At 49.0% G+C, this 27,599-nt stretch overlaps 2 protein-coding genes and 1 long non-coding RNA gene across 4 annotated transcripts in view; 1 reads left to right on the plus strand and 2 right to left on the minus strand.

The window, feature by feature from the left end:
- Nucleotides 1–27,599, plus strand: part of LOC105494244 (oxoglutarate dehydrogenase) — a 467,517-nt gene that overhangs the window by 311,143 nt on the left and 128,775 nt on the right. The gene's annotated exons all lie outside the window — the stretch shown is intronic.
- LOC139362857 (uncharacterized) lies at nucleotides 879–12,921 on the minus strand. The gene is made up of 3 exons (XR_011622343.1): nucleotides 12,608–12,921; nucleotides 12,380–12,511; nucleotides 879–2,693 (listed from the first exon to the last, which is right to left on the minus strand). It is a non-coding gene; the product is annotated as an uncharacterized lncRNA (long non-coding RNA).
- On the minus strand, nucleotides 18,407–27,347 carry LOC105494217 (DEAD-box helicase 56). 2 transcript variants are annotated; one of them, XM_071095126.1, is made up of 14 exons: nucleotides 26,426–27,347; nucleotides 26,171–26,332; nucleotides 25,468–25,628; nucleotides 25,154–25,324; nucleotides 24,927–25,017; nucleotides 24,072–24,316; nucleotides 23,328–23,447; nucleotides 22,588–22,701; nucleotides 22,373–22,467; nucleotides 21,695–21,768; nucleotides 21,469–21,558; nucleotides 20,704–20,809; nucleotides 18,971–19,115; nucleotides 18,407–18,682 (listed from the first exon to the last, which is right to left on the minus strand). In XM_071095126.1, exons 1-14 carry the CDS (start codon nucleotides 26,483–26,485, stop codon nucleotides 18,676–18,678), a joined length of 1,641 nt encoding a protein of 546 aa, XP_070951227.1. In that variant the 5' UTR covers nucleotides 26,486–27,347; the 3' UTR covers nucleotides 18,407–18,675. The 2 variants fall into 2 exon arrangements, with proteins under 2 accessions (XP_070951227.1, XP_011760795.1); XM_011762493.2 differs by having other exon boundaries at nucleotides 19,042–19,115; nucleotides 26,426–27,323.

Here is a 27,599-nt window from a genome sequence, read left to right on the forward strand (position 1 = left end):
AGGGCCTGGAGGCACAGGTGAAACCAGGCACTGGCTGGGCTCTGGCCTCAGGAACTCAGCATGGCCGAGGAACCTCCGCACCCTCCCTGGCTCAGCCTTAGACCCCCGATCTGCCCTACCCCTTCTTGGGATCAGGGCCAGCTATGGGCTCAGAGGCACCCTCTGCACTGTCATCCCTAGCAACTGTTGTTAATTAATATTAACAGCCTGATAACAGAGGGGCAGTCAGGGTGGAGTGACGCAGTGACAAAAGTCCCCTCCTCCAGGAAGCAAAGGGAAAGAACAGCTCACTCCTGGGCCTGACAGTTACAGAGACCCCAGATATCGGAAGACTCTCCTTTGCTCATTTTGCTTTTCATCCCCACTTCCCCCTGACCTTCTCCCTCTTGTCCCTTGGCCAGGCCTGTCCCACCAGTCACCCCTAGCAAGGGACAGAGCATGGCCAGGAGCCTTGAGCAGCAGCCCTGCTCCACCTGGGCCCAGGGGTGTGGTACACACTTTCTGCTCCCTCCTGATAGGAATCTTCAAGGCCTACCTTGGGCTCTCACTATCACCAGGATGGGCCATGACCTTGGCCCCAATTACCAAAGCTGAGCTGCAGATAAGGGCAGCTTGTTGGGAACATCACCTGCGTGCCATCCACTGGAGACAGCTGCAGGGAGGGACCTGTCTCTAGTGTTTTGTGGACCCCTGCCTGATTCACAGGGGAGCCACCCAGCCTCATGCAGGGGAAGACAGAGGCTGAGAGGAAGGGGGCCAAGGCAGGGTCGGGCTGACCCCTAAGTCCTCAAGACAGCCATAGTGGAGAGGACAGACAGTCAGCAGCCAAGGGCCTGCCCCTGGGAGTGACAGCCCCATCCAGCACCCTCCCAGAACTGCTCCCAAGTCCCTGGCCGGCAGAGCCAGAGACCCCACCACCCATGAAGCTGCCTCTCTAGGTCCTCTGTTCCTGGTGTTGTCATCTAGTTCCTCCAGAAACAGATCCTGAAACAAGGATCCCAGTGCAAAAAGTTTATTGGGGAGGTGACCCCAGATGACAGCAGTTGTTGAGTGGGGAATGAGCCAGGGGATGGAAGGAAGCTGACCAGAGTGCATCCAAGAGCTTTCTCCTGCCCCCAGGGACCTCCAGGAGCTGGTGGGGACATGTCCAAGAGGGTCGCCTCCAAGGAATAAGGACACAGACACCTTTCCACCACGTTCTTCTGTCACTGGTAGAGGACACTCCTGGAAGCTTTAGCCCCAGCATGTAGCGGGCACACTCACTGTCAAAGGGCGTTAGGCAGGGCTGTGGGCACTTGCAGCAAGAAGTCACTGTTGGCATGCACAGGGCTGAGCGTCAGAACAAGCATATGAAAGGCCCACCCTGTCTTTCATATATTTGTTCCCATGGGGGCTACCTAGGCTAAGCCCCTGGAGCCCAGTTGTGCCCAGCCTAGCACCACAGATAGAGTCCAGCTATGTGATCTCCTGGGGTTGTCTGTGAAACACAAGCAGTGTAACAGCAGCACAATCCGGTTCGGAACGACAGTGAAAATTTCACACCTGATCTCCCAACCCAACTGCCAGTGCCTCTGGACACACATGCCGAGTTGTGACCATATGATATGTACACATGCATCCTGCTTTTTCTCTTGACTTTTCACAGAAATCCTCCCTGTTGCCTTCAATCTCTGATCAGCATGTCTGTGACTAGGTTATGGTCCACAGAACTCATGGATCTTCTCCTCTTCTGGTGCTGTCGGGCTGGTTCCCAATAGATCATTTTTGATAAATATGTTTCTGGTTGACTTCTTTGTGCCTAACAATGTTTCCTATTATTTTTTAAATTTATTTCCTTAAAACAAGTTCCCCTAGATGAGATTTGTGAGTCAGAGTACAATGTTTACCATTCTTTTTTTTTTTTTTGAGACAGAGTCTTGCTTTGTTGCCAGGCTGGAGTACAGTGGCACGATCTTGGCTCACTGCAACTTCTGCCTCCTGGGTTCAAACGATTCTCCTGCCTCAGCCTCCCAAGTAGCTGGGACTACAGGCACGTGCCATCATGCCCGGTTAATTTTTGTACTTTTAGTAGAGACAGGGTTTCATCATGTTGGCCAGGAGAGTCTTGATCTCTTGATCTTGTGATCCGCCCTCCTTGGACTCCCAAAGTGCTGGGATTATAGGCGTGAGCCAGCAGCCCCAGCCCAATGTTTATGACTCTTATGTGGACAGCTCATTTCTTTCCTCAGGCTAATCTAGGATTTATCGGGTAATTATCAGATCCTCAGTTATTGGAATTTGGTGAAGGGTTGATGCCAGTCTTGAGTAATGAAGACTCGGTGATTTCTCGAGGGCCGTGACTCTTACCGCTGACACGGGCAACTCGCAAAGGCACCATCTCCCCGCAGTCTCATCTTCATCGTGTATTATGTTTGTCATTAGACCTTACTAATTTAATGACTGCCAGATAATGCCTCATTTTCCACTTTTTCTTGGTATTAGTAAGATTGATATTATAAGCTTGATGTTAGAATCATAAGACACGCCTGAAATGTGGCTACTCTGAGCAGGTCCAGAGAGGGATGCAGAGCTGTGCCAGTTCACTGAGGGAGCAGCCGGGGGTGAGGCAGCCATCAGCAGAGCAGCCCTCTGTGGTTGGCTCTGGGGTGACACCTGGCAGGGGCTTCCCCTGGTGAGTCATGTGGAGACAAGCCCTGGAGACATGAGGATCACTCACTGAAATAAGCCAGGCACAGAAAGACAAACTTCACGTGTTTTCACTCATTTGTGGGAGCTAAAAATTAAACGCATGGCAATAGAAAGTAGGTACGATGGTTACCAGAGGCTGGGAAGAGTAGTGGGGAGGTAGGGAGAAGCGGAGATGGTTGACGGGTACAAAAATATAATTAGATAGAATAAATAAAAGCTGGTATTTGATAGCACAACAGGGTAATTACAATCAGCAGTACATTTACAAATAACTGAAAGGGTGTAATTAAACATGCTTTTACAGAGAGGTAACACAAAGAAGTGACAAATGCTTGAGGTGATGGTCACCCCATTTACAACCTGATGTGATTATGACACATCGTATATCTGTATCAAAATATCTCATGTACCCCATAAATATATAATCTACTGTGTACCCACAAAAATTAAATTATTTTTTTAAAAAAATCACTTGCTGACTTGCTGTTCTGCATCCCAACAGCATTCAAAGAGTTTGGGGATCTGGGTTGAGAGGAAGGTAGGTGACATTGCTAAGCCGGTCACCTGACCTGGGTCACAGGTACCTTGGCTGGATATGTGTACAACACTCTGACCGGTACAGATGTGAGTAATCACACCCCCTACTTCTGGCTCTTTGGGGTATCCAGCCTGCTGGTGGCCTCTTTGTCTTTCTTGTCATCAGAACCTGCACTCTGGTGAAGGACTGTGTCTACTGCTTAGGTGAGAGAGGCTCTCCCTGCTCTCCCAGGCCCCTTTGCAGCTAGCAGGGGCCCTGGGATCCCCATGGGAAGGCTTTTTCTTTCCTCGTGAAAGGAGAGGTAAGCAGCTGCCATGATATTCTAGCCTTCCCCGCTTTTCGCTGTGCCAGAAAGATGGAAGGTCTGTAGCTGTAGCAACCATCTTGTGGTCCTGAAGCACTGAACACGAGGAAAAAGTCGAGATGCAAAAAATGCCATTGGAAATGACATCTGCAAAATGGTGGCCTAGGAAGCTCCAAGCTCTCATTTCCAAACTGAAACACTGAATAAACAAGCCCAACTGTCAGAATCAACTTTGTTGGCACTCGAGAAAACAAAGGCCTATAGCAACCAGGCAAACATTCAATTTAAAAAAGGCCATCGTCAAAACAGTAGGAAAGTTTTGCGGTGTTTTCACTTAGTCTTGCCCCCGCTCCCCTTCCCCAGCATGGCAGCAGTCTTGGTCTTTTTTTTTGAGCGGTTTCATTCTGTAGCCCAGGCTGAAGTGTACTGGTACAATCATGGCTTACTGCAGCCTCAAACTCCTGGGCTCAAGCAATCCTCCAACCTCAGCCTGCTGAGAAGCTAGAATTACAGGTATGTGCCACCACACCCAGCTAGTGTTTTAAATTGTTTGTAGACATAGGGTCTCACTATGTTGTCTGGGCTGGTCTCAAACTCCTGGCCTCAAGTGATCTCCTGCCTTGGCCTCCCAAAATGTTGGGATTACAGGCATGAGCCACTGCACCCAGCCAACAGTTTTGGAATTGAGACAACAGTAGCACAGTTCTCAGTTCCCTCCCTCCAAAGAGAGCAGGCCTTATTTGCAATCTATTATGTGCATCTGTTCTTATCTGGTGGCTCCTGGAAGAACTGATGCAAGATGCTGTATCTTTTGCCTAAAATCAGGACATTGTTCAGAAAAGATGCCTGGGGCAAGAGGTTATAGGTAGAGACATGCCATATACCATTTTAAACCCAGAGGAGAAGCTTGGACCATTTGGATATTCAACAGCAATTTGTGGGTGCAGTGGCTTATGTCTGTAACCCCAACACTTTGGGATGCTGAGGCAGGCAGATTGCTTGAGCCCAGGAGTTTGAGACCAGTCTGGACAACACAGCAAGACCCTGTCTCTACAACAAATTTAAAAATTAGCTGGGAGTGGTGGCATGCACCTGTAGTACCAGTTACTTGGGAGGCTGAGGCAGGAGGATTGCTTGAGCCCAGAAGTTTGAGTTGTGAGCCATGATTGTGACACTGCACTCCAGCCGGTGCAGTAGAGCAAGTCCCTCTCTTAAAATATATATGTGTATATAAATTTTTAAAGCAGCTATGAGCCAAGCACAGTGGCTCATGCCTGTAATGCCAATGCTTTTGGAGGCCAAGGTGGGAGGATCACTTGAGGCCAGGAGTTTGAGACCAGCCTGGGCAATATAGCAAGACCCCATCTCTACAAAAAATAAAATTTAAAAAAAGTTAGCTGGCATGGTGGCATATACCTGTAGTCCCAGCTATCTGGGAGGCCGAGGTGGGAGGATCATCTGAGTTTAGGGGTTTAAGGCTGCAGTGCGCCATATTGCACCACTGCACTCCAGGCTGGACGTTGACTCAAAAAAAGAAGAAGAGGCCGACAGGTGCAGTGGCTCATGCCTGTAATCACAGCAGTTTGGAAGGCCAAGGCAAGAGGACTGCTTGAGGCCAGGAGTTTGAGACAAGCCTGGCCAATATAGTGAGAGCCTGTCTCTACAACAAAATAGAAAAGCAGGCTGGGCATGGTGGCTCACACCTGTAATCTTCAGCAATTTGGGAGGTTGAGATGGGAGGATCCTGCCCTGATCCCAAGAGTTTTAAACCAGCCTGGAGAACATGATGAGACCCTGTCTCTACAAAAAAATAAATAATTGGAAGGGGCCAAGATGGCCGAATAGGAACAGCTCCGGTCTGCAGCTCCCAGTGAGACCAGGGCAGAAGGTGGGTGATTTCTGCATTTCCAACTGAGGTACCCTGTTCATCTCATTGGGACTGGTTAGGCAGTGGGTCCAACCCACAGAGGACGAGCAGAAAAAAAATAAATAATTAGACGGGGGTTAGGCACCTGCTGTCCCAGCTACTTGGGAGGGACACAGGAAGATCACTTGAGCCCTCAGGGTTGAGGCTGCTGTGAGCTATGTTCACACAGGACAGGACAGGACAGGACGGGACGGGACGGGACGGGACGGGACGGGACGGGACGGGACGGGACGGGATGGGACAGGAGAGGAGAGGAGAGGAGAGGAGAGGGGAGGGGAGGGGATGGGAGGGAAGGGGAGGGGAAGTAAAGGAAGGGGAGGGGAAGGAAAGGGAGGAGAGGGGAAGGAGAGGGAGGGGAGGGGAAGGAAAGGAAGGGGAGGGGAAGGAAAGGGAGGGGAGGGGAAGGAAAGGGAGGGGAGGGGAAGGAAAGGGAAGGGAAAGGAAGGAAAGGGAGGGGAAGGAAGGAAAGGGAGGGGAAGGAAAGGAAGGGGAGGGGAAGGAAAGGGAGGGGAGGGGAAGGAAAGGGAAGGGAAAGGAAGGAAGAAGGAAAGAAAGGGAGGGAGGGGGAAGGGAAGGAGGGAGGGAGAGATGGAAAGAGAGGGAGAGAAAGAAGGAAGGAAGGAGAAAGAAAAAGAAGGAAAGAAAAGAAAAAAGCAAAAGAAAAAGAAGGAAGGAAGGAGAGAGAGAAAAAAGAAAAGAAAGAAAGAAAGAGAAAGAAAGAAAGAGAAAGAAAAGAAAGAAAGAAAGAAAGAAGGAAGAGAGAAAAGAAGGAGGAAGGGAAAGGAAGGGAGGGGAGAAAAGGGAAGGGAAGGGAAAGCTTAGCTGGGCATGGTGGTGCATTCCTGTAGTCCCAGCCACTTGGGAAACAGAAACAAGATCACCTGAGCCCAGGAGTGCGAGGCTGCAGTGAGCCATGATCATGTCACTGCACACCTGCCTAGATGACAGAGCGAGATCCAACTCAAACAAAAATAAAACAGCTATGTATACAGGAAATTGAGAATGCTACATGCATGTCCAGGGCAAAACACATATTCAGAAAAGCCCTGAAACTTTTGTCACAGGCTGATCCTAGGCTCAGAACAAGCCTAGATAAGTGTTAAAGAGTCCCAACCCAATTTGCAAAAGATGGGAGAGGTATGCTTGTGTGTGTGCGTGTGTGTGTGTGTGTGGTGGTGGTGGTGGTGGTGGTGGTGGTGGTGTAGTTTTTAGCTCCTGGCATTCAGGGAATTCTCTGTCAAAACACTGGCTAAACACAAGCTGAAGAAACAGACACTTTGGTGACCACAAAAAAACAATGAATGGTCTTTGCAAAAATAGCTTGGGAAAGTATAAAAACAAACATTACTACAGCCTTCAGCAATTAAAAAAATGCTGAGGAAGAGAGAGAATCTGATTTCCAGACTTATCACATTATAATAGTCAAAAGTCCAGTTTGCAACAGCAACAGCAAAATCACAAGGCAGATAAAGAAACGGGAAAAGATGGCCTATTCAAAGGAAAAAAACAACAAGTTGACAAAAACTGTGTCCAAGGCAGCCCAACATAAGACTTATTAGACAAAAACACTTTAAAATAGCTATCTTAAAGAGCTAAGAGCAAAAATAGATGAGGACTAAAGTAAATTAGGAAAGCCATGCATGAACAAAATGAGGTTATTAATAAAGAGAAATTATAAAAAAAAAGAACCACACAGAAATTCTGGACCTGAAAAGGATAATAACTGAAATAAAAAACTTCACTAGAGGGGCTCAAGAGCAGATTTGAGAAAGCAGAAGAAAGAATCTGTGAACTTGGAAGGTAGGGCAATTGAAATCATCAGGTCTGAGGAACAGATGTGAGAAAGAGTGAGGAAAAGTGAACAGAGACTAAGTTACTTATGGTACACCATGAAACAAAATAACATGGGTGTTATGGAAGTTCAATAAGAGAAGAGAGAATGAGACTGGTTATTTGAAGAAATAATGGCCTAAAACTGTCCAAATTTGATGAAAGACATGAATATTAAATATCTAAAAAGTCCAATAAACTCCAAGGAGTATAAATACAAAGAGACTTATATTGAAACTTAATATAATCAAACAGTTGAAAGGCAAATACTGAGAGAATATTGAAAACAAGAGAAAAGTGACTCATCACATACAAGGTGTCCTCAATAAGATTATCAGCTGATTACTCACAAGATATGCTGAAGGTCAAAAGGCAGTGAGCATGATATATTTACAGTGCTGAAACAAACAAAATTATCAACCAAAAATCCTTTTTCAGCAAAACGATCCTTCAAAAATAAGTGAGAAATTAAGACATTTTCAGATACATAATAGCTGAGAAAGTTCATTACCACTAGACCTGCCTTACAAGAAATGCTAAGGGGACTCTTTCAGTTGAAATTAAAGGATGCCAGAGAGTAACTCAAAGATGTTTGAAGAAATAAAAATCCCCAATAAAGGTATTTACATGGGTAAATACAAAAGCCAGAATTATTATAACTTTGGGTTTTTTGGGGGGGAGGTTGTTTTTTGTTTGTTTTGAGATAGACTGGAGTACATTAGTGCAATCACAGCTGTGTACCACCATGCTCAGCTAATTTTTTTATTTTTAGTAGAGACAGGGTTTTGCCATGTTGGACAGACCGGTCTTGAACTCCTCACCTCAAGTGATCTGCCCACCTTGGCTTCCCAAAGTGCTGGGATTACAGGCATGAGCCACTGCACCTGACCACAAAATAGAATTTAAATAAAGAATTGTTACAAGAGACAAATACGACATTATACATTACTAAAAGGGTCAATTCATCAAGAATATGTAATAATAATATATATGCACCAAACAATGTGACCTTAAAATATGTAAAGCAAACATTACATAATTGAAAGGAGAAGTAGGCAATGCAACAATAAGTAGTTGGAGACTTTAATACTCCATTTTCAATAATTGATGGAACAACTAGACAGAAGACCAATAAGGAAATAGAAGTCTTGAACATTTATAAAACACGTGGATACTTGTATATGTACAACATTCCACTCCACAACAGCAGGATACACATTTCTTTCAAGTGCACATGGAATATTCCTCAGGATAGACAGTATGTTAGGTGACAAAACAAGCCTTGTTATATTTTAAATAATTAAAATCATAGAAAGTATATTTTCCAGTCACAGTGGAATGAAACTAGAACTCAATAACAGAAGGGGCTGAGCATGGTGGCTCACATCTGTAATCACAGCACTTTGGGAGGACAAGTTGGGAGGATCTCCTGGGCCCAGGAGCTCAAGATCAGCCTGGGCAACATAGAGAAACTCCATCTCTAAAAATAAAAAGAAGCTGGGTGTGGTGGTTCACACCTGTAATCCCAATACTTTGGGAGGCTGAGGGAAACGAATTGCCTGAATCCAAGAGTTCAGAACTTCCTGGGCAACATGGTGAAATCCCATCCCTACTAAAAACACAAAAAATTAGCCAGTGTATTGGTGTGCACCTGTAGTCCCAGCTTCCCAGGAGGCTGAGGTGGGAGGATCACCTGAACCTAGGAGATCAAGGCTGCAGTGAGCCATGATCGCACCACTGCACTCCAACCTGGGCCACAGAGTGAGACCCTGTTTCAAAAAAAAGAAAAAAAATTAGCCAGGCATGGTGGCACACACCTGTGGTACCAGCTACTCAGAAGGCTGAGGTGAGATAACTGCTTGAACCCAGGAGATCAATGCTACAGTGAGCCGTGATCACACAACTGCACTCCATCCTGGCTCAAAAAAAAAAAAAGTAAATAAATTACAGGAAAAAATCCCTGAAAATTCATGATATTTGGAAATTAAACAACACATGCTTAACAACCAATGGACCAAAGCATAAATCACAAAGGAAATATAAACATACCTTGAGACAAATGAAAATGAAAACACAACATACCAAAACTTATGGGATGAAGCAAAGCTGTGCTAAGAGGAAAATTTTTAGCCATAAGCACAATTGAAAAAGAAGAAAGCACCCTGACACGGTGCCTGTAGTACCAGCACTTTGAGAGGTCAAGGGGGCAGGATTGAGGGAGACTAGCCTGGGCAACATGGCTAAACCCTGTCTCTATAAGAAAGATACAAAAAATTAGCGGGGCATGGTGGCACGTGCCTATAGTCCCAGTTACTCGGGAGGCTGAGGGATGAGAATCACTTGAGCCCAGGAGGTCAAGGCTACGGTGAGCTGAGATCACACCACTGCACTCCAGCTTGGGCAACAGAGCAAGACCTTGTCTCGAAAAATTTTTTAAATTTTTAATTTTTTTTTTTTTTTTTTAAAGAAAGGGCCAGGTGTGGTGGCTCATGCCTGTAATCTCAACACTTTGGGAGGCCATGGCAGGGGAATTATATTAGGCCAGGAGTTCAAGACCAACCTGGAAAACATAGCAAAACCCCATCTCTACAAAAAAGGAGAAAAGAGAAAGAGGAAGAGGAAGAGAAAGAAGAAAAGAAGAAGGAGGAGGAGGAGGAGGATGTTGGGAAAAAGTTGAGTGTTGGGAGGGAAACTGAGGCAGGGCTTGCATAATGTCCTCTGGAATGTGTCTAGACTTGCTGGTTCCTTGCTTCTAGCCCTGATAGGCTCCTATTTCCATTATCTCAAGTAGCAGAACATGTTACATATACATGCTAAACCATCACAGCTGTAGATCATGCACCTGCCCTTTTGATCCCCACATTCTCACCACCTGTTTCTTTGTTGGATTAGCAATAAATACCATGGGCTCCCAGCGCTCAGAGCCTTGGCAGCCTCCACGATTGATCATCCCACCTTTATCTCTCAAACTGTCTTTTTCTCAATCCTCTGACTCCACTCACTTTGTCACCCCCACGACCTGGTGTTGGGTATGATCACCCCAATAGGAGGAGGGGAAGGAGGAGGAAGGGGGAGGGGGAAGAAGGAGGAGGGGTAAAAGAAGAGAAGTAAGAAAGTTTTGAAATTTTCTAACTGCACACCTCAAGGAGCTAGAAAAAGAAAAAAGTAACTCAAAGCTAGAATTTTTAAAAATATAAAGACTAGAATTGAGATAAATGAAATAGGGAATAGAAAACTATAGAGAATAGCTATGAAACAAAAAGTTGATTGCTCCTTCAGAAGATTTTTTTCAAGAAATCTATAATACAAATAAAATAATACAGAAAACCAAATTTTAAAAGAAAAAATCAACAAAATTAACAAACATTTAGGTAAGGTGACTAAGAAAAAGAAGACTGATATTACCAAAATCACAAATGAAAGTGGGAGCTTTACAATTTTACAGAAATAAAAAATACAAGATAATATAAATGAACATATAATAAACTGGATAATCTAGAAGAAATGGACAAATTGCTAAACATTCAACTACCAAAACTAATTCATGAAGAAGCAGAAAATCTAAATAACTAAGGAAATTGAATCAGTAATTTTTAAACTCCCCCAAAAGAAAAGCCCAGGACCAGATGGCTTCACTGGCGAATTCTAGCAAACGTTTAAAGCAGAATTAATATCAGCTGGGCATGGCGGCTCACACCTGTAATCCCAGCACTTTAGGAGGCCGAGGCGGGCAGATCACCTGAGGTCGGAGTTCGAGTCCAGCCTGACCAACATGGAGAAACCCCATCTCTACTAAAAAATACAAAATTAGCTGGGTGTGGTGGCACATGCCTGTAATCCCGGCTACTCGGGAAGCTGGGGCAGGAGAATCGCTTGAACCCAGGAAGCAGAGGTTGTGGTGAGCCAAGATCATGCCATTGCACTCTAGCCTGGGCAACAACAGCAAAACTCCATCTCAGAAAAAAAACAAAACCCTAATTAATATCAATCCTTCTCAAACTCTTCCCTAAATTGAAGAGGAAAGAACACTTCCTAACTTACTCTATGAGGGCATGTTCATAGTATCCTGATCCTATGGTATACTGACACCAAAACCAAAGACACTACAAGAAAACTACAGACCTCATAAATATTGAATAAAATATTCAATATCCTTCATGAATACTGAGTAAAAATACTAGTGAACCAAGCTGAACGTCGTATTAAAAAGATTATACACATTGGCTGGGCACAGTGGCTCAAGCCTGTAATCCCCATACTTTGGGAGGTCGAGACAGGCAGATCACTTGAGGTTAGGAGTTCGAGACCAGCCTGGCCAACATGGTGAAACCCCTTCTCTACTAAAAATACAAAAGCTAGCCGGGTGGGGTGGTGCATGCCTATAGTCTCAGCTACTTAGGAGGCTGAGGCAGGAGAATCGCTTGGACCCAGGAGGCAGAGGTTGCAAGGAGCCGAGATCATGCCACTGCACTCCAGCCTGGGCCACACAGCGAGACTCCATCTCCCAAAAAAAAAAAAAAGAGTATACACCATGACCAGGTAGACTTTATTCCTGGAATATAAGGATGGTTCAACATATGGAAATCAATTAATGAACTAATGAACTATACCAGATTAATAGAATGAAGGGGAAAAAAATCACATGATTCTCTCAACTGATGCAGAAAAGATATCTGACAATATCCGACATTCTTTCATAATAAAACCACTCAGAAAACAAGGAATGCAGGTAACTTTCTCAACATGATAAAGGCCATACATGAAAAAAAAAGTCCAGGTGCGGTGGCTCACACCTGTAATCTCAGCACTTTGGGAGGCTGAGGAGGGTGGATCACTTGAGGTCAGGAGTTAGAAAACAGCCTGGCCAACATGGTTGATACTCCATCTCTACTAAAAATACAAAAAATTAGCTAGGTGTGGTTGCGCACGCCTGTAATCCCATCTACTTGGGAAGCTGAGACAGGAGAATCGCTTGAACCCAGGAGGCAGAGGTTACAGTCAGCCAAGATTGTGCCATTGCACTCCAGCCTGGGCGACAGAGTGAGATTTCATCTCAAAAACAAAAACAACAACAAAAAACCCCACAGCTTACATAATACTCAGTGACAAAAGGCTGGCCAGGCTCAATGATTCATGCTCATAATCCCACTGCTTTGGGAGGCCAACGTGGTAGAATCACTGGAGTCCAGGAGTTCAAGAGAAGACTGGGCAACATTGCAAAACCCTGTCAAAGCAAGGTCAAACCAAGGGTCAAAGCAGGTTCAAAGGAAGGTCAAAGCAAGACCCTACCAAAAAGAATTTTTGGTGCGGTGGCACATACCTTGAGTCTTAGACTCAGGAGGCTGAGATAGGAGGATCACTTAAGCCTAGGAGTTTGAGGCTGCTGTGAGCCACGATTGCATCACTGCACTCCAGCCTGGAAAACAAAGGAAGACTCTGTCTCGAAAAATATTTTTTTTTTTAATGATGAACTGAAAGTTTTTCCTCTAAAATCAGGAACAAGAGGGCCGGGGGTGGTGGCTCACGCCTATAATTGCAGCACTTTGGGAGGCCGAGGCAGGTGGATCACAAGGTCAGAAGTTCAAGACCAGCCTGACCAACATGGCAAAACCCCGTCTCTACTAAAAATGCAAAAATTAGCCGGGCGTGGACATTAGCCAGGCACCATGCCCAGCTAATTTTTGTATTTTTAGTAGAGACAGGGTTTTGCCATGTTGGCCAGGCTGGTCTTGAACTCCTGACCTCAGTTGATCTGCCCACTTCTGCCTCTCAAAGTGCTGGGATTACAGGCATGAGCCAGCCAACATGCCCAGCAGAGATACTTTCTTTTTTATATTTTGAAATAAGAAAAGCTTTATTTAAAGTCAACTGGCAAGGAAGGAGGGAATGCTCAATCTCTTTTCCTGAGCTAGGGGTTGGGTTGGGTTTTATAAGCAAAGGGTAATGAGGCATGATCTAATTGGATCTCACAATGAGGTGATGCTGGGAGGTAATATCTGACTAGATCCTGCCATGGGGTGATGCCAGAGCTTGATCTGATTGGATCCTGGATCCTGCCATGTGGTGTCTGATGTTGTTTTGTTTTGTTTTGTTTTGTTTTGTTTTGTTTTGTTTTTGAGACAGAGTCTCGCTCTGTCACCCAAGCGGGAATGCAGTGGAGCGATCTCAGCTCACTGCAACCTCCGCCTCCCAAGTTCAAGCAATTCTCCTGCCTCAGCCTCCCGAGTAGTTGGGATTACAGGCATGGGCCACCACACCTGGCTTTTTTTGTTGTTGTTGGTAAAGACAGGGTTTTACCATGTTGGGCAGGCTGGTCTCGAACTCCTGATCTCAAGTGATCTGCCCATCTCGGCCTCCCAAAGGGCTGGGATTACAGGCATGAGCCACCATGCCTGGCCTTGTTTTTAACTTTTATTTTATGTTAAGTGGTACATATGCAGGTTTGTTATATAGGTAAACTTGTGTCATGGGGGTTTGTTGCACAGATTATTTTGTCACCCAGGTACTAAGCCCAGTACCCAATAGTTATTTTTCCTGCTCCTCTCCCTCCTCCCATCTTCCACTGGGCTTCAGTATCTGTCGGTTTCCCTCTTAGTCCCCATGTGTTCTCATCATTTGGTGAGAGAATATAAGTAAGAATATGTGGTATTTGGTTTCCTGTTCCTGTGTTAGTTTGCTAAAGATAATGGCCTCCAGCTCCATCCTTGTTCCTGCAAAGGACATAGTCTCAAGTCTTTATGTCTGAATAGTATTCCATGGCATATATGTACCACATTTTCTTTATCCAATCTGTCATTGATGGGCATATAGGTTGATTCCATGTCTTTACTATTGTGAATAGTGCTGCAATGAACATACATGTGCATGTGTCTTTATGGCAGAATGACTTACATTTCTTTGGGTACATACCAAGTAATGGGATTGCTGGGTCGAATGGTAGTTCTGCTTTCAGGTCCTTGAGGAATTGCCACGCTGCTTTCCACAATGGTTTAACTAATTTACACTCCCACCAACACTGTACAAGTATTCCCTTTTCTCTGCAACTTTGCCAGCATGTTATTTTTTTCTTTTTTTAACTTTTTAATAATAGACATTCTGGCTGGTGTGAGATGGCATCTCATTGTGGTTTTGTGTTTCTTTAATGATCAGTGATATTGAGCTTTTTTTTCAAATGTTTGTTGGTTGCATGTATGTCTTCTTTTGAAAAGTGTCTAGGAATGAGACACTTTCACCACTTTCTCAAGGAAGCCAGCATTCTCTCCAACTGGGTGAGGGCGCCTTATAGCCCTCCAGTACCCTGAACTCCCAACATGACTATCGAGCAGTCTGCATTGGTTGACCATCTCTGCTCCTTGCCTCATAGACTGTGCCTTGTCCATCTGATTCCACACCCTAGCACAGTCCAGACACTCAGGCACCCATTCAGGTGTAGGTGTGGGCAAAACTGTGCCAGCCCAGAGTGGAGATGCCACTGCACTCTCCTGACCTTCCTGCTTGAGCCCAGGGCGTCACCAGTCTGAAAGCCATCCAAGCTTCTCTGCTGTTTAGTGAAGCCTTAGGCTTCCAGGCAGCACATGCCACACCCCCTTCTTCCCTTCCAGGCCCACACATCCTCTGCGCTGTCTGGCCCTGGACAGCCCTACGTTCATTTGCTCATAGCACACATACTCTCATCCAACGCCTGCCCCAGTTCTGATTTGCATGTTTGTGCAAAGGGCACAGGCTTTGGCCAGAGAGACTAACTCCAAGAGGCCAACCCTGAGTACCTGTTTGCTCACATGTAAATGGGCACATGGTAACTGCCTCCCAGGTGGGGTATTGAACGAGCCCTGGATACTTTCTCTCTGTAGTCTCAGGACATGAAGATGGACTTTCCTGTTCTTTCTTTATTCATTTTTTTTCACACGGAGTCTCGCTCTGTCTCCCAGGCTGGAGTGCAGTGGCACAATCTCAGCTCACTGCAAGCTCCGCCTCCCGGGTTCACGCTATTCTCCTGCCTCAGCCTCCTGAGTAGCTGGGACTACGGGTGCCCGCCGCCACGCCTGGCTAATTTTTTGTATTTTCAGTAGAGACGGGGTTTCACCGTGTTAGTGAGGATGGTCTCCATCTCCTGACCTCATGATCCGCCCACCTTGGCCTCCCAAAGTGCTGGGATTACAGATGTGAACCACCACACCCAGCCCGTCCTTTATTTTTTTAAAGACGGGTCTCACGGCCAGGCATGGTGGCTCACACCTATAATCCCAGCACTTTGAGAGGCCGAGGTGGATCACCTGAAGTCAGGAGTTCAAGACCAGCCTGACCAACACAGTGAAAGCCTGTCTCTACTAAAAATACAAAAAATAGCCAGGCATGGAGAGGCTGCGGCAGGGAGAACTGTCTAAACCCAGGAGGCAGAGGTTGCAGTGAGCTGAGATTACACCAACGCACTCTAGCCTGGTCAACAAAGCGAGACTCTGTCTCAAAACAAAAAACAAAAAAAAAAACAGAGTGTCTCAGTGTGTTGCCCAGGATGGAGGGCAGCTGCGTGATCATACAGCCTCGAACTTCTGGGCTCAAGCAATCCTCCCATTCTATCCAATGCCAGGGCCCCAGAGCACCCACATGGTGCCTAACCCCACAGCAAAAGGCCCCGTGGTACCAGCTATTCCACCAGGGTAGAACAGGCCAGAGTCCAAACCCTGCACAGAACCTCATACTCCAGGCAACTTCTGAGCCTCATCTTCCCCACCTAAAATGTAGAAATAGCTTCCCCCAGGGATGCCATTAGGAGGAAGGTAGGTACACTTTTTGGTTTCTGAGACGGAGTCTCGCTTTGTTGCCAAGGGTGGAGTGCAGTGGCGCAATCTCGGCTCACTGCAACCTCCGCCTCCCAGGTTCTAGCGATTCTCCTGCCTCAGCCTCCCGAGTAGCTAGGATTACAAGTGCTCACCACCCTGCCCAGCTAATTTTTGTATTTTTAGTAGAGATGGGGTTTCACCACATTGGTCAAGCTGGCCTCAATCTCCTGACCTCGTGATCCACCTGCCTCGGCCTCCCAAAGTGCTGGGATTACAGGTGTGAGCCACCGGGCCTGGCCCTGAATGTACACTTTTTTTTTTTTGAGACGGAGTCTCGCTCTGTCACCAGGCTGGAGTGCAGTGGTGCGATCTTGGCTCACCACAAACTCTGACTCCCAGGTTCAAGCGATTCTCCTGCCTCAGCCTCCCGGGTAACTGGGATTACAGGTACATGCCACCGCGCCCAGCTAATTTTTGTATTTTTAGTAGACAGGGTTTCACCATGTTGGCTGGGATGGCCTTGATCTCCTGACCTCGTGATCCACCTGCCTCAGCCTCCCAAAGTGCTGGGATTACAAGCGTGAGCCACCACGCCCGGCCTGAATGTACACTTTGAACAAACAGCCACCATACCTTTACCCAAGCTCCTCTGCTCCGGGCCCAGACCCTGCTGTCCCCATGCAGGAATACAGCAAAGGCTAGCTCCATGCTCCTCTACCCCATCCCCTCAAGAAGGAAATCACTGGGGAAACCAGTCTCCTCTCCATCCAGGGTGGCTCTGGGATACAAGCTCTCTCGGTAGGGTGTGACTGGTAGTGACAGGGTCAGAGAGATAAACACAGTGGAGACAGGCTGTGCATCACTTTAGAACACAGCCTGGTCGGCCGGGCGCGGTGGCTCAAGCCTGTATTCCCAGCACTTTGGGAGGCCGAGACGGGCGGATCACGAGGTCAGGAGATCGAGACCATCCTGGCTAACACGGTGAAACCCCGTCTCTACTAAAAAATACAAAAAACTAGCCGGGCGCGGAGGCGGGCGCCTGTAGTCCCAAGTCCCAACTACTCGGGAGGCTGAGGCAGGAGAATGGCGTGAACCCGGGAGGCGGAGCTTGCAGTGAGTTGAGATCCGGCCACTGCACTCCAGCCTGGGCGGCAGAGCGAGACTCCGTCTCAAAAAAAAAAAAAAAAAAAAAGAACACAGCCTGGTCACAACATCCAGGGCACTCACTGTCCTCAGGACCAGCCTCAGCACTCCATGAAGTCAGGTGGGAAGGCCAACCTAGGGCAAGGACCAGGCCTCAGCACTGCAGGCACTCTCTGCCCTGTCTCGTCCTCCAAGAGGTGGGAGTGATGCCCACTGATAGGGTCTGTGCAGTTGACAGGTGTCTCCCAGTAGATGCTCAAATGGTTGCTCTTTATCGCCAGTTCCATTAACTTTTTCCTTCTGAATACCCCTAACCACCAGACTGCAAGAATACTGTCTGCAGTTCCCTGGCAGCTCTAGTTCACGCCTGCCCAGAAAATACCACCTTCCTGCCCCCATCATACACGCTGGCTTCATGGAAATCCTTGGGCATTAACCGAAGAGGAGCAGGGATCATGGAGGCACCAAATCTCGGGTCCTGCTGGCTTCAATCCCACCGTGACCAAAGGCCCAACCTCACTCGTCTCTGTACAAGTTTTTGCCAAGAAAAAACTTGGTTCTTTCTAAAATATGCAGGCACTCCCCTAGTTTCTCCCCACTCTCCCGCTGCCCCAACCTCCTCATGCCCCCAGCCTGGCCTTGTGACGCCTAGTAAGCAGGCGACATGCAATCTAGGGCCTCAAGCCAGCAGAGAAGCCCAGCCTTCAGGCTGAGAAGGCAGCTGGAGAGCTGAAGCCAGGGCACAAGGAACAGTACATGTGTGTGCATGTTATACCACCGCTTACGCACATAACACACAGACACAGCTCACACATCAACAGTTGTTCAGAAAGGGACCAGCAGATTAACTGCCCTGACTCCTCTAAGAAAGAGCAGGCAGCTTCCCCCCGAATCTACATGTGCGTGTGCTGGGGGAGAGGAAGGCTGGCGGTCAGGAAGGCCCATCTCCCAGCCTGATCCCAGGCAGCAGGGCTGCAGCAGCTGCACAGGAAGGCTCTGGGCCGGCCATAGCCACCTGCCGGCAAGGGCAAGCTTCTCTTCTCATGGCTGGGGCAGCTCAGCACAGCTGACCTCTGCTGGCCAAGTGAAGCACTGCATGCAGCTGCAGAGCCAGGCGCTGCTGTCTTCCAGAAGTTTCCTGACTCCTGATGTTTTGGGGATTCGAACAGTCCTTTTCATATGCCGGAGGCACAAACTGGGGCAGCTAAAATTTTTATTCTGCTGTCAAGGGGCAAGATGCCAGCTTGGAAGTGCCAAGGAGCTAAAGGGCCCAGCACTGCCAGCCCCAGAATTGTCTGTTCAGGCTGTGCAGTAAGCACCAGAGCCTCGCCTGTCCATGAAGGGTGGAAGCCTGTGCTCCACAATGTGCTCAGCTCCAGAGAGGCCCAACAACCTCAGGAGGGCTTGGCTGTGGGTCTGAATTTCTTTCCTTTGTGCTTGAAGCTGCGCAGTGGGTTCTGGGACTTCACTCTCTAAGGAGGCAAAGTCACAGGTTAGTGGGGGGAATCAGGCTGACAAACTATCCACCCACCCACCCAACTGAGAAAGACACAAAGGGAGCCGTGCCGGCACCTGGCCAACACGACCAGAAGGTGCTGCAGACAAGGAAATGGGGAAAGGCAGCTGGGGAAAGAAAAGCAGGGCCTGCAGGCAGCTGCAAAAGTATCCCTATCCTACACCAGATTGTGTCCCAGCCACCAGATTTTGGGGGCCCGGTTCTAGGGTGCCCTCTCCCCCCCTCCCTAGGGCAAGGCGCCTACACATTCTGGTGATGACAAAGAGCAGGTGGGGAGGAGTCCTGCAGCTGTCCCCAAGTCCCCAGGAGCCATACCCTGGCCTTCCTACAAGAAGACAGCTTCTTCCGCTTCTTGTGAGGGTGCACCAGGCCACGAAGAGCAGGAGGAACTGCAAGAGATGCTTGCCTGAGCAGTGGGCTCACCACTACTGCTCCCATCCCTGCCCTCCCACTGATTCTGCAGCAAATTCTCCAATTCTGACCCAACTGGCAGCCTATGACATATACCTGTTCACTATCACACCTGCACAGGGCTAGGAGAATGTGAGCACCTTAGACTTCCACTATCTAAATCACTCTCCTGTATTGTTTAGATTTGTTCCAATAAACATGTAACAAGAAAGAAAAAGACACCCTTAAAGAAAGAAAATGTAGCTGAAATAAAAGTCAACAGGTAATTTCTTCACCTGTGGCCCATTACTACAGATACAGGGGGCCCACATCCCAGCTGCACCTGATCTTGGCTCTATCTTCAACTCGCCCACCCCACGGACTCCCCCAAGCCAACCACACGTGGGCCCTCCTCTTCAAGTGTCAAACATCCCACATCCTGACACCTTTCCACCTTCTCCCGGTCCTTCTAAACCTCCTGGCCACACCTTGGCAAGTGACTCCGCTATAGCAGCAGACTGGGTTCCTCAGGCCAAAGCTCTGGCCTTACCCTCTTCCTTCCAACCCACCCTCCCAACTCCCCTCCTCACATCTCAGGCCAGGACCTGGACTGGGGTCTCTTCCAGCTCACTATCCTGTGAGAACCTGGCCCCCACCACTCTCTCTGGCATTTTCATGTTCCCATCTCTTCTGGATCCTTCCTTTCCCAGTGTCCAGGTTTTTCCTGCCCTGGAACATTCCATCTCCACCCTTTGTCACCTCCAGAGCAGCAACACCACACCCGCTGGGTGGCTGCAGGTCCAGGCTGAGCAGAGCCTGTGGCACTGGGAAGGGTCCTGCACTTGCTGCCCACAGCCTCATCTCCACCACTCTTCTCCTTCAATCCATTTTAGGCATAAAAGTCACACATACTCATTACCAAAAACATCTCCTATGAGACACTGAAAGAAGTCATTACCCAGAGCCTGCCTAAGATGAAGAGAGGTCCCCAGCTTTAAAGGTCACATAAAGCTCTAGCCCGGGCTGCACCACAGAAACCAATCCCAGGGTCCTGACCCCATGCCTACACTACCCCCGCATTCCTCCCACCACCACTGGCTCTTCTTTTGCCACCTTTTCTGTTTAGGCCTTATAGTGTTTGTCTCCCTGCTGACTGTTCTTACCCAGAGACTCCACAGATGCCTCTTCAGTGGCTGCTAATCTTGAGTCTTTTGCAGCTCAGGTGGCTTTCTCTGCCTCCTGCCCGTGACTCTCTCCCAAACCTGTTCACTCCCTTTGACCCATGGATAGCAATTTGGCCCAGCTCTGGAGACCACCTGGCCTGAAATCCTGGGTCTGCCACCCACTCTGCACTACCTCAATTTTCTCATCTCTAAAATGGAGACAGTGACAGCTAACCTGTGGGACCAAGCAAACAAGTTTAGAAACACGGGGTGTGCCTGTTTACATGCCCGTGTGCTGCCAGCGTCTCCGGGTCCTATTCTGCCTGAGCATCCCCAGCACCAAGCACAGGGGCTGATCCAGCAGCGGAGAAATTAATGCCACTTCCCCAGCCTGCTACTTCCTGCCCCGTCAGGCCACACTCACCCAGGTAGTCAGGAACATGGCCCAGGTGGGGCTTCACCACTGCGGGGTGCAAAGGTAGGTCATGCCGCAGCAGCTGGAGGTCCCTGGGGTTGTCTTCAAAGTATGTCTGCCGGGGGAAGAGGGAGAGCCACAGCGTGAGCATCTTTCTTGTGTGACTTCACAGACTGAGCTTTCAAAGGATAACACAGTCATGTGTTTCAAAAGGCATGAGGCACCTGCTTCTGCACATTTCTCACACCTCCCGGGAGTGGACGTTTCTATTTTCCCTTCTCCACGACACACACGGCAGTATCCTGCACCACTTTTTGCTGGGCATCACCTTACAGACTGTTTCATATGGACACACAACCAACCTCGTTCCTTCCCATGTAACTTTCGGCTCTGGATGCACCTGAGCTTACCTAGCAAGCCCCCGATGGTGGCCCCGGGCTGTTTCCATCTTTTGGTTCCATGATAATGCCATGAGGAATGCAGACACATGCTTGACCGTGCACATTCACAAGTGTGACCAAGATTAAGTTCCAGAAGTGGAATTTTGGATGAAAGGACACATGAGCTTGTAATTCTGCTGGACAGTGTCCATCATAAGGTTGTGCCAATTTACCACCAAGCAGAACAGACTGGCTTCCTTCCATTTCCTCCCTTTCTGTGCCAAAGGCCAGAAAACGGCCCAGTTCTCTGCTTCTCACCACTCGGAGCTCAGCGAGTCTCCAAAAAAGGGCAGCCGTCTAAGATTTGTCCCCTCCTCACTTCCCATCCCCTCACCTTAAGCTTCTCAGAGTGCAGAAGCTCCTCCTTGATCTCCTTCAATCTCGCCTCCCGAATGGCCTGCTTAGTCACTGAGCGCATGGCATCCTGGGGGTGGACACTGAAGGTCAAGACAGTGAGGCTGCCCCAAATCCTCCCTCACGCCTGGATGCTCAGCAACAGGGTGCAATCCCTGGGCCACAGTCCCTCCCCTCTCATTCCCCTCCCCACCACAGCAGCTCACCCTGCAGCGATAGCGGAAGCCCTCGATCTCCTCCATCCGGAACTGGTAGGGGAGCAGAATGGGGCCCCTGTTCTCTGTGGAGAAGAAAGCAGTGAGGGTCCCACAGGCTGAGGCCTTAGGACAAGGTCTTCAATGAAGGTCTCCTGCGCCTCCTCCTTGGGGCAAAGCTGCAGGGGACCCACCGCCTTCCTGGGATGCCAAACATGTAGCTTAGCTGTACCTGGACCTCTTACAGTGATGAGCCATCTGTCCCTGTGTGTGGATGGGGGTGGCCTGTGTGGCCCCGAGCCCACGAACCCGTCACCCACTCTCTTCTCCTCTCCCAAGGAGTACCCCATAGTATTCCTTGGGAGTCAAGGTACCCCGTGACGATGGCCACAGAGAGCAGTCTAGGATCACCCAGCACCCTGGGGTCAGGTGGTGTCCTGAGCTGTCACAGCAGCATGTCAGGTCACTCAACGCTCATGAGGCAGACAGTAAACATGACTTTGGACAAATTACCTCAATTTGTTTATCTCTCAAGGGGAACAGTGCCTGCCACTCAGGGCAAAACAAGGATGGATGGTGGAAGTGGCGTGTCATACTATGTTGTGACCTCTGTCATCATCATCATGGAATTTTAAAGCATTGTGCGAGAAGCCTGACCCTGGCCCAGGCCCACAAGAGCCAGGCTCTTACCTCCACTGAGAAGCTCCTCAATCTTGCCTAAGTGGGACTGCTCCGTGGGCAGCACAAAGGTTAAGACTATGCCTGGGTTGTTAGCGCGTGCTGTCCTGCAAGGAGAGACAGTGCAGCTTGCATCTCCAACCCGCAGGCTCTGTACAGTACACCCCAAGTCCCTCAGCGTGCCCACCACACAGGTGCCTGGGCCATCACGCTCCTAGCCCTCCTACCTGCCGGCTCGATGGATGTAGGCCTCAGGGGTTGGGGGAAGATCAAAGTTGAGCACAGCAGACACATGGTGGAAGTCTATGCCCCGGGCCACACCTGCCTCCGGATCAGAGGCCCTGCAGAGATAACTCAATGTCAGTCGGACCCTTCCTCTCCTCTGGGCAGGTATTCACAAGCTGAATCAGCAAAACTTCCTCTAAACAATGCCTGTAGATCATAAGACCCTGACATACAGAGGACTCTTCAACAACGGAACCGTTCCAGGAGTCAGGGTTTCCTGGGGCAGCCTGGAGCTTTGACATGGAGCCAAATCCTGGCCTGACCTCCGTTCTCGGACAACAGCAGAACTCAATGCCCTACATGGTGATCTGAGAACCAACCCTGAGCTAGTCAAGCCTTCAGGTGGAGAGAGACTGGAGAGTTGGGGGGTTCCTTTTCCCTTCAGAAATATGCTCCCTGTAAGTCACAGCCACATGCAGGACAGGCCATCTCCCCTGCAGGGCTCTGCATGCCAACAACCCCACCAGTCTTGCCCTTCATGCTGCATATGCAGTGTGCACCATCCACTCCCTTCTTTATATCCAGGCAGCTGAGCAAGAACCTGCGGGGCTCTCTGGGCTACACTACCAGCTAGGCCTGGAAGGTTTGGCTCCCTGCTCTGTGCACTCCAGTTTTAGTCTTCCAAAAAGCTAAAAGAAACCAGTCTTTCTGGGGAGGGATGGAAAAAGAGGCATGGACTCACTTGTCCCCTTTGGGTCCTCGGCCCCGACGCTTGCCCTTGACCGGGGCCCCCAGGACTTCGGCATCAGTTGCTATGACACAGTCGTAAAAGCCTTGGTTGAACTGTGAGATGATGTGGCACCTGCAGCCAAGAGTGGACAGAGAATCAGCTCGGCAGAGCAAGCTTGAGGCCCCTCTGCCATCCCTACTATCATAGTAACCATCACCCTTTCCTACTTTTTCCTCTTCTTAATCTCTTTCCCTACTTAATCATTGTGCCTCAGTTTCCTCAGCTGGAAATAAAATAATGACAGGGTTTTGTTTTTTTTGAGACAGAGTTTCACTCTTGTTCACCAGGCTGGAGTGCAATGGCACGATCTCAGCTCACAGCAACCTCCACCTCCCGGGTTTAAGCAATTCTCCTGTTCCAGCTTCCCAAGTAGCTGGGATTACAGGCGCCTGCCACCACACCTGGCTAATTTTTGTATTTTTAGTAGAGACGGGGTTTCACCATGCTAGCCAGGCTGGTCTTGAACTCCCGAACTCAGGCAATTTGCCCACCTTGGCCTCCCAAAGTGCTGGGATTACAGGCATGAGCCACGGCGCCCCGCCATGATAGGGATTTTGGAGTTGGGAGAAGTCAGTCAGTATCAGTTACATCTCGAACCTGGCCCCTACTAAGTGCTTAAGAAACAGAACATTAACTGGGTCCCCTTTCCATCTCTATCTTCAACTTATCTCAACCAAGATGTTGGCTGTAGCAAACCTGGAGCGCAGTGGAAGTTCGCCATTGAGCACACAGGTGGGAATGCTGAACTGCTCCAGGAACAGGCGTAGCCGGTAACTCCGCTCTAGAGTGTTGACAAAGAGCAGAGACTTGCCCCGAATCAATGACAGCTTGAGCAGGGCATACAGCAGCAGGAATTTGTCTTCCTCAGTCTCACAGACCACCTGAAACTGCTGTAACTGGTCTGGCCCAGGCAGCTGGGACTCCTGTAACTTAAGGGTAACCTGGGGAGAAAACAGGCCTGTGGTCAGAAAGGAAAAGAACGCAGAGATGGTATGGCCACTTACTCACCAATCAAAGCATCAACATTTTAGTGCAGGGCAGAGATGCATTTAAGGATTCCTGGCACCCTAAGTCTCCTCCAGTTTTGTAACCTAAAACCCCAAAATGCCCTAATTGTTGTGGTATATAGAGTATACCACCAAAACCATATATAAAATACTTCCAAGCACAGAACAAAGAGAAACACATCAATAAAGGACTACATCGAGGAGGGAAGGCCTACAGCAACACGCCTTCTGAAAGGTAAAGTTTACTTAAGATGAGAACCTTGGCCTTAGAATTTTCGCTCTGCTGCTCAAAGCTGCCCCTGAGGAGAGGTCCTTGCTCAGGATTTTAGGCAAAGTATGGCCTGAAATGGGAGACATCCCCTGTGGACACTGGGAAATATACAGTGATTTTAGACCACTGACTTTTAGTGCCTCAGGACCAGGGACGAGACACTAAGTGACAACTGTCCCACCCAAAACACCAAAGGCTCCCCTAAGGAGGAGCATCAAGATCTTTGAGTGCCCCCATGCCTGCAGCTCCAGACACTTCCATGGTGCCTCTTACCGGGTTATGTAATACTAGCTCCTTGAGTGCTTGTACGTCCTCATTAAAAGTTGCCGACATGAGAAACGCCTGGTAAATCCGGGGCAAGTGACTGAAATGAAAGAGTCCAGTGAGATTCCAGCTCCAAGGGCCACTAATTGTAGTAACTGGCTTCCAGCCACCTGACTCTCGTCCCAATTCCTACTCACAGATGTTTCCACTAGGAATCACACCCACTTCTGCCTTACCAGAGGAGACTCTTGAGCTCTTCTTCAAAGCCAAAGGAAAAAAGAAGATCAGCTTCGTCCACCACCAAAAGCTCCAGGGAGTCACGAAGTTTCAGGCTGTCTTGCTGCAAGTGGCTTAATATGCGAGATGGGGTCCCCACTACCACATCTGGCTTCTCCATCAGCATAGCTCTGCAGGTGGGCAACACATCAATATCAGGGACAATGTAGCAGCTGGGATCTCACCCTGGACTTGCTCTTTTTTGCCACACACAAACCCAACCCCACAACTCTGTGTGGCTTCATTCAGGTACCGCTTTGCTGCTTTTACCCACCTCTGAGAGGCTGAGTCTTCGGCAGCTGAGACATTGGCCACTCGGACATCCCGAGCACAGTAGGTAGCCAGCTGCTGAATCATGGACTGTGCCTGCCGTGCCAGTTCCTTGGTAGGAACAAGAACAAGGCCTCTCACTGCCTGTTCTACCACCGGACCTGTCTGTAAGAATATGAATTAAAGACTTTAGCCAGCAGTGCACATCACTGTGTCCACCTGATGCTTTTCTCTACCCGTTCCAGCCTAACTGACCCATCGCTGCAACCCTACTCAGCAGTATTTTGATTATCTATCACTCTGCCAGCCTCAGAATGCAGAGTGGAGAGTTGTTTCCTCAGGCACTGACCCTCAAAAAGAATAACGTACTCTATGTTTATGAAGCTACTTTAAACGTACTAGTTATGAAGCTAAACTCTCACAATAATTCTATAAGTAGAAAAAAGAGATGTGCTCCCTTTTTATGTTAAGAAACAAAATAAAGTGCTTTGTTGAAGATTACGCAAAGGTTGGTGGTAGCAGGGCCTGGACAAGGATCCAGGTAACCTGAACTACTACAGCCCAGAGTGTCTGCCACAACAGCACCAGGTTCTCAGGCCGGCCTGCACGGGTACAGGACCAAGAGAAAACCTCCGACAAACGGGAACAGCCCTTCCCAGGCTTTTGGAGCTCGCCTCCTTCCTCCCCTCAGCTTTCTCGTTACCCACCGCCTTCCTGTGGAGCAACAGCTGTAGCATCGGAATAGCATAAGCTGCCGTCTTGCCGGAGCCCGTGCGGGCCCGAGCCAGGAGGTCCTTCCCTTCTAGGGCCAGTGGGATGGCCTTTTCCTGGATCAGCGTAGGTCGCGACCAGCCCATATCGGTGACAGCCTAGGAGAGACCAGGAGTGCGGCTCAAGCGGCGCGAAGAGTGATGGCGCGCCCCGCGGAGCCCATAAGCCGGCTCCCCAGCCCTCGCGTGTACCTGCAGGAGCCGGGGATCGAGGCCCATGTGTTCAAAGCCCAGTGCTTCTGAGTCCTCCATGGCGCTGCTCACTAGCGACAGCACGCACGCACTGCAGGAAAAAAGCCACGGACGCGGGGGGCAAAGCAACAACCAATCAGCTTCGGAGACACCGTCACTTCCCGGAAGTGCTGGCGCCTAGGCTTCCGGTGTTCGGGCGGAGCTCTGCGACTGCGCAGCGCCAGCGACTGGGTCTAGGAGGAGGCGGTGGAGCGGCCGTGCTGGGGTCGAAGGGGTCCTTATGACTGCAGAGCCGCCCCACAGACTCCTCCGGCGTTCCCGGACGCCGCTGACGCACCTGATTCTCGCGACCTGCAGGAGAAACCTCGGCCGGAGCCGAGGGCCGAGGTCGTGACGGGCACGACCGTCTTCCTGCTTGGTTAGGGTTAGGGTCCCGCCGGGCACACCACCCTATGATGGAGCCACTGAGATCGACTGGGCTGAAGGGAACCGGTTGGAATAATGAGCCATGGCAGCAACTTTGCCTGAGAGAGAGGAAGGGCGGGTTGCTGTAGGGCTCCCTAACCGGGCTGCCTATCAGACACCTACACAGCTTGGTTTCTACACCTACACAGCTTGGTTTCTATTCTTTGTGTCCCAAGTCTGACTCGGGTCGCCAGTTAAGACCCGTGTCAGACTTCTGACCTACAGACTTAAGTCGTTTTAAGCCACTAAATTTGTGATAATTTGTTACAGTAGCAATAGGAAACTAATACAGGTGAGGACCAAGAATCCTAATCACAAATCTTTTTTTTTTGAGACATGGTCTCACTGTTATCCAGGCTGGCGCGATCCTCCCACCTCAGCCTCCTGGAAAGCTAAGACTACAGGCACGCACCACCACGTCCAGTTAGTGTGTATGTATGTACGTACATATATGTGTGTGTATATATATGTATGTCCCCCTCCCCCCTCCCTTCTCTTTTCTTTCTAGATGGGGTTTCGCCATGTTGCCCAGGACGGTTTTGAACTCCTGGGGCCAAGTGATCTGCATTCCTCGGCCTACCAAAGTGCTGGGATTACAGGTGCGAGCCACCCCTCCTGGCCCACAAGTCTTTCAGTGTAGAAGAGGGAAGCAGAAGAGGTCAAAGTGGTGCCATGTGAAGGCTCAACCCACCCTTGCTGGAGGAAGGGA

Source organism: Macaca nemestrina, chromosome 4 (assembly GCF_043159975.1).
Source record: "Macaca nemestrina isolate mMacNem1 chromosome 4, mMacNem.hap1, whole genome shotgun sequence".
Lineage (NCBI taxonomy): Eukaryota > Metazoa > Chordata > Mammalia > Primates > Cercopithecidae > Macaca > Macaca nemestrina.

Excerpts from the sequence above, each read along its gene's own strand:
- LOC105494217 (XM_071095126.1), bottom strand. The coding sequence starts at position 26,485 with ATGGAGGACTCAGAAGCACTGGGCTTTGAACACATGGGCCTCGATCCC. Across the intron at positions 25,018-25,153 it reads GAGCTCAAGAGTCTCCTCTG|TCACTTGCCCCGGATTTACC; the intron begins GTAAGGCAGAAG and ends CTTTCATTTCAG. Across the intron at positions 22,468-22,587 it reads TACATCCATCGAGCCGGCAG|GACAGCACGCGCTAACAACC; the intron begins GTAGGAGGGCTA and ends CTCTCCTTGCAG.